Consider the following 6,652-nt stretch of genomic DNA (forward strand, 5'->3'; position numbering starts at 1 on the left):
ACGAAAAAAACAGTCCTGTAAGGCACACAGCTTACATACGGAACTACACACACAAATCCCAATGAAAAAACACCCCTATTAAATAGGACCTTCAATTAGAGGCAACGAGAAACAGCTGCCTCCAATTGAAGGTCAACCCAATAAACTAAGCATAGAAATAGAATAACTAGACAGACATAGAAATAGACTAACATAGAACATCCCCCAAAAAACCCGAAACACACTAAACAAACACCCCCTGCCACGCCCTGACCAAACTACAATAACAAACAACCCCTTTTACTGGTCAGGACGTGACAGTACCCCCCCCCCCCCCCCCCCCCCCCCCCAAAGTGCAGACCCCGGATGCACCTCAAACAAAAAACACAAAATTAAACCCCAAAACAAATAATCCCAAACTGAAGGGAGGGTGGCCACCGTCACCGACGGTTCTTGTGCTACACCCCCCCTCCCCAATCCTCCTACTATGGAGGTGGCTCAGGCTCTGGCCTTAGTCCCCAACCTAACCTGTCCACCCCCGCTGGAGACCTCGGGCTGAGGCGCGTCGCTGGAGACCTCGGACTGGAGGGCGACTCTGGGAGCTCCGGACTGGAGGGCGACTCTGGCTGCGCCGGTTCCCGACTGGAGGGCGACTCTGGCTGCGCCGGTTCCCGACTGGAGGGCGACTCTGGCTGCGCCGGTTCCCGACTGGAGGGCGACTCTGGCTGCGCCGGTTCCCGACTGGAGGGCGACTCTGGCTGCGCCGGTTCCCGACTGGAGGGCGACTCTGGCTGCGCCGGTTCCCGACTGGAGGGCCGTCTCTGCAGGCTCCAGACTGTAGGACATCGCCGGAAGCACTAGACGGAGAACTGTCGCCGGAAGCTCTGGACGGGGAACTGTCGTCGGAAGCTCTGGACGGGGACTGCGCACTGAAGGCCTGATGCGTGGGGCTGGCTTTGGAGGCGCCAGACTATTATCACGCACCACAGGGCTAGTGCGAGGAGCAGGAGCAGGACGAACTGGACTGGGCTGACGCACTGGAGGCCTGGTGCTGTCTTTGGAGGCGCCAGACTAGAGACACGCACCTCAGGGCTAGTGCGAGGAGCAGGAACAGGGTACACCGGGCCATGAACAAGCACTGGAGGTCTGGAGCGCACAGCCTGCGCCACCCGTCCTGGCTGGGTAGTCACAGTAGCCCTGCACGGGTGGAGTGCTGGCACAGGGCGAATTGGGCTGTGCAGAGGCCTGATGGCTGCCGTGCGAAGAGCAGGCGCAGGGTAGCCTGGGCCTAGGAGACGTACTGGTGGCCAGATGTACTGCGCAGGCATACTCCTACCTGGCTGGATGCCCACTCTAGCACGGCACTTGCGAGGGCCTGGGATCGCTCGCACCGGACTGTGCGTGCGCATGAGCGAGATCGTGCGCACTTCCGCATAGACCGGCACTCTCATGAGCCGCTGCTCCCCATAATAAGCACGGGGAGTTGGCTTAGGGCTCACCCTTGGCCCAGCCAACCTACCCGTGTGCCCCCCCCCAAAAACAAATATTGGGGTTGCCTCTCGTGCTTCCCTCGTTGGGCTCGCTCTTCGTACTGTCGCCGTTCCTCCCTCGCTGTCTCCACCTGTTTCCATGGCAGGGTCTTGTCCCCTGCCATTACCTCCTTCCATGTCCATGACGTCCTCCACTCCCTTCTTTCCCTGGCCCAGGATCCTTGCTCCTCCTAGGCCCGCTGCTTGGTCCGTTGGTGGTGGGTAGTTCTGTCACGTGCGTTGTGAGGATGGGACCAAAACGCAGCGGGAATCTGTATACTCATCTTCTTTATTATGAAGAAAACCAAAATAAACACTTAAACAAAAACAACGATGAAAAACAGTCCTGTAAGGCACACAGCTTACATACGGAACAACTACCCACAAATCCCAATGAAAAAACACCCCTATTAAATAAGACCTTCAATTAGAGGCAACGAGAAACAGCTGCCTCCAATTGAAGGTCAACCCAATAAACTAAGCATAGAAATAGAATAACTAGACACAGACATAGAAATAGACTAACATAGAACATCGCCCCAAAAAACCCGCAACACACTAAACAAACACCCCCTGCCACGCCCTGACCAAACTACAATAACAAACAACCCCTTTTACTGGTCAGGACGTGACAAATGTCAGACATTTGCTCAGAATTTTTGACTATCCTATTTGGCTACTTGTACGTTTTACCCCTTAAAAACAGCATTACAGTTTCAATATTTCTGGCCCAGAAAGTGAGATTCTTACAAGGTTAAGTAATCCTGGTTCAGTTGGGTCTCCCACAGTTTTCTAAGAGGGTCTACATCATCAGAATTGTCATCCTTTCTGTATATTTGCTTGTCTTAAAGCATAACTATATGAAATGTAACTATAAATTCATCCATTCCATAGTCTAAGTGTTTGTTAATCCACTCCGTTTGACAATTTCAGGATTTTGACCCAAATCTACTACTATTCCCATTATGCCCATTTTCACCAGATTTTCACTTTAACCTGTTGAAATTTGCCTTAATAAAATCTACATTTTACGTGCAATTGAGCCTGACTTTGTTTAACACCCCATCATTGTTTGATCTAGCACTTTTTCCATGTTGGCTGGTCTGCTATAAGGCCTGTGCCTGCAGTGCAAGTACTAGAATACACTTTAACCCACTGCCACACACTAACAGAGGATTCACAGCTTACAATAAGCTGTGTGTTGTGTTGCTGTTAAAGCAATTAGTCTGGTTGAGCTGAAGGTGTTCTCAGCTTCAGAAGTGAACCACTTGACCATTTACCCTTTTTATATTATAACACTGGTTATAACATAGGTTGAAGTATTGGTTCAATGGTTGTGTTTTGGAGTATATTGCAATGTGTTTGTACTGTGGTTTCCTATATTTTCAAGACAGGTTCTCTAAACTCTGACTGGTGCATTCGAGATCTTCATGTGATGAGCTGCACATGTCATTGTTTTAGACAAATTATCATTTAAAGAGTGAAAAGGTGGACTTGCACACCTTTTGCATCAGTTACCTAGTTTCCAAACTCTTTATACAAGAATTGTAAAGCATCACAGCTTACACATGAGATATATACATCAAATTGATCAGAAATACAGTGTAGACATTGTTAATGTTGTAAATGACTATTGTAGCTGGAAACGGTTGATGAAAAATAAATAATAATAATGGAATATCTACCTAGGCGTACAGAGGCCCATTATCAGTAACCATCACTCCTGTGTTCCAATGGCACGTTGTGTTAGCTAATCCAAGTTTATCATTTTAAAAGGCTAATTGATCATAAGAAAACCCTTTTGCAATTATGGTTAGCACAGCTGAAAACTGTTCTGATTAAAGAAGCAAAAAAAATGCATCAGCATTTGTGGGTTTGATTACAGGCTCAGAGTGGCCAGAAACAAAGACCTTTCTTCTGAAACTCATCAGTCTATTCTTGTTTTGAGAAATGAAGGCTTTTCCATGCGAGAAATTGCCAAGAAACTGAAGATCTCATACAACGCTGTGTACTACTCCCTTCACAGAACAACGCAAACTGGCTCAAACTAGAATAGAAAGAGGAGTGGGAGGCCCCGGTGCACAACTGAGCAAGAGGACACGTACATTAGTGTCTAGTTTGAGAAACAGGTGCCTCACAAGTCCTCAACTGGCAGCTTCATTAAATAGTACATGCAAACACCAGTCTCAACGTCAACAGTGAAGAGGCGACACCGGGATGCTTCTAAGCAGCGTTGTATGAGATCTTCAGTTTCTTGGCAATTTCTCGAATGGAATAGCCTTCGTTTCTCCGAATGTCTATACTGTATTTCTGATCAATTTGATGTTATTTTAATGGACAAAATGTGCTTTCCTTAAAAAACAAGGACGTTTCTAAGTGACCCCAAACTTTTGAACGGGTGTGTGTGTGTACAGTTTTCTAGAGGGTGAAATGTGGTCTAAGTGGATGAAAAACAGTGCTGAAGCACTAAGCTAAGTACTTGGAGGTTAGGAGGCAGCTATAAAGTAGAGGCCCAGAAGGCCCCCTCCTTGTCCTGACTCATAGATCCTATTGCACATTACATTAAGAACTACTGAGATTACATGTACAACTGCCAGGTATCACAGAAGAAGGTGAAGGGCATGTTTAGTCTTTTGTTTTAGTAAGACGAAACAGTTTCTCCATGGTGTGACTGTTGCTGTGAGATTCAATCGTCTCATCATGAAACTGTCCCGAGTCCCTAGACTGTTCATACTATACTTTCCATACATAGTATACATGTACATTATTATACTTACTATATACCCCAATATTTGTTATCGTTTCAATAAGCAGCAAGAAGACTAATCACAATGAAGGTGCTTTTAATTTAGCAGAGTAAAGTGAATAACACCACAAGATGATCTAGATAACAGCCTTACACAGCTAGATGTGTTTATTTACAATTTGACAGAGACACAATGATATCAACAGAAAATATCCAGAGATGGTGAAAAGGGAAATCTGGCTTCTTGTAACAGTACAACATCACCACAAATGTTGCAGTTGTCCTTTGTCTCTGAGCTGTCTTTCTGACTGTCCAAATATCAGATTACATATTTGTTTGAATGCACCTCACTGTTTCTCATTAAATCAAAATGTTTGGCTTCTTTTCCCTGGGTTTGTGTATTCTAGGTTATAATGCAGCCTCCCTTGTCTCCCTTGTAGGGGTTCTTGTCATCTGACACGCCCTTTATGAGTGGGTCGCCCTCCGTTTGGGCCTCCACCCATTCCATTGTCTCCTTGCAATTTACTGACACCTGGTGATGTGAAGAGCAAAAGAATGAGAATACTTTTCTGATGCAAGAGAATACTCCATGATTTATTTGCTTGTTTTGTGGAAAAATGCCTTTGTTCCTTTCAGTTACATAAAAAATGAAATGTTCTCATTCATCTGCAGTACAACAGGAAATACAAATGCAGATTGTGTGCAGTGAAATATTATTCTAACTGTACGTTCTTACAAATGTTTCTTTCACTTCTTGTAACCATCTTTCTGTGAAACTTATATTGATTTATCTCGATCTAAATCAAATAGAACACTGTTACACTGCCATCTAGCATGATACATGTTCTATGATTTGGTACCATTTCACTTCAGATATGGTGTAATATTGTAAAGAGATACTCACAGCTGTACGTGTTGTGCTAACTTCAATCTTTAGCTGAGCCAGCTCCATTTGCAGGATTTCCTTATCAGACATATCACGAGCCATCTTGCCTTTAAAAGGAAAATGGACCCAGAAAAAGGTTAGTAGGGAAACAGGAATAGATGTGGTATTTACACAGCTAGAGCATCACTGGCAGATAAGTCATGTAGACTAATCAAGTAATGTAGGCTCATCAATTCAAGTTTCTCTTTCACACAAATCCTCAACATTTTCAATCCATATCCTTTGGTTTATATTGTTGCTCTAATTATTGCACATTCATCTGATAAATATTTGTATCTAACCAAAACGGACTACATCAACTCTAAACAGACAATGTAAATCAGAAATAAAAGGAATACACAAGAATTAAAGTAACCCAGCTCTTACCTGTTGAATGGTGGGGTATCCAACAGAGAGAGTCTTCGCTCCTAGGGGCTTGGTTATTGTAAGCTGCTTTCTGATAGACAGTAACTGCATTGACTGACTTGCTGATGGGTTTCCGCCTCACCCCTCTTCAGCTGCAAAGCTGATCCAGGTAGGCTTTGCTTTGGGGAGAGGTCGGTACAGGATTTTCACCAATCCTCTATGATCTAATTAAACAATCAATGGGCTGTAAACCTCAGAATCCTCAACACTAGCACCCTGAGTGGGATGAGGACGAACACACATAAAATCAATGTGTATGTACCATCTTAGAGGATTCGGACACTGAGTGGGTGGTATTGTCATAACAAGCAACTGGGTCCTGTGTAGTTCAGGGGGGCGTCATACAGTACATAGGCTATCATGTAGAATGTGTGCATGTACATAAACTGTACATAACATGTATGCAACTGTGTATATACTGTACATACAGTACCAGTCAAAAGTTTGGACACCTACTCAATCAAGGGTTTTTCTTTTTTTACTATGTTCTACATTGTAGAATAATAATGAATACATCAACACTATGAAATAACACGTATGGAATCATGTAGTAACCAAAAAAGTGTTAAACAAATCAAAATATATTTGAGATTCTTCAAAGTAGCCACCCTTTGCCTAGAGAGCTGTGCAAAGCTGTCAAGGCAATCTTTCAACCAGCTTCAACAGGAATGCTTTTCCAACAGTCTTGAAGGAGTTCCCACATATATTGAGTACTTGTTAGCTGCTTTTCCTTCACTATGCGGTCCAACTCATCCCAAACCATCTCACTTGGGTTGAGGTCTGGTGATTGTGGAGGCCTGGTCATCTGATGCAGCACTCCATCACTCTCCTTCTTGGTCAAATAGCCTTTACACAGCCTGGAAGTGTGTTGGGTCATTTTCCTGTTGAAAAACAAATGATAGTCCCACTAAGCGCAAACCAGGTGGGATGGCGTTTTGCTGCAGAATGCTGTGGTAGACATGCTGGTTAAGTGTGCCTTGAATTATAAATTAGACAGTGTCACCAGCAAAGCACCCCACACAATCACACCTCCTCTTCCATGCTTCA

The 6,652-nt window shown here is 44.6% G+C and overlaps 1 protein-coding gene across 1 annotated transcript; it reads right to left on the minus strand.

The window, feature by feature from the left end:
- Window positions 1-4,334: 4,334 nt before the first annotated feature.
- On the minus strand, window positions 4,335-5,645 carry gngt2b (guanine nucleotide binding protein (G protein), gamma transducing activity polypeptide 2b). The gene is given in 3 exon segments (NM_001141004.1): window positions 4,335-4,786; window positions 5,159-5,247; window positions 5,567-5,645. Coding segments are annotated over 2 exon segments (213 nt in total). The 5' UTR covers window positions 5,243-5,247; window positions 5,567-5,645; the 3' UTR covers window positions 4,335-4,657.
- Between the last annotated feature and the right edge of the window lie 1,007 nt (window positions 5,646-6,652).

Source organism: Salmo salar, chromosome 28 (assembly GCF_965601325.2).
Source record: "Salmo salar chromosome 28, fSalSal1, whole genome shotgun sequence".
NCBI lineage: Eukaryota > Metazoa > Chordata > Actinopteri > Salmoniformes > Salmonidae > Salmo > Salmo salar.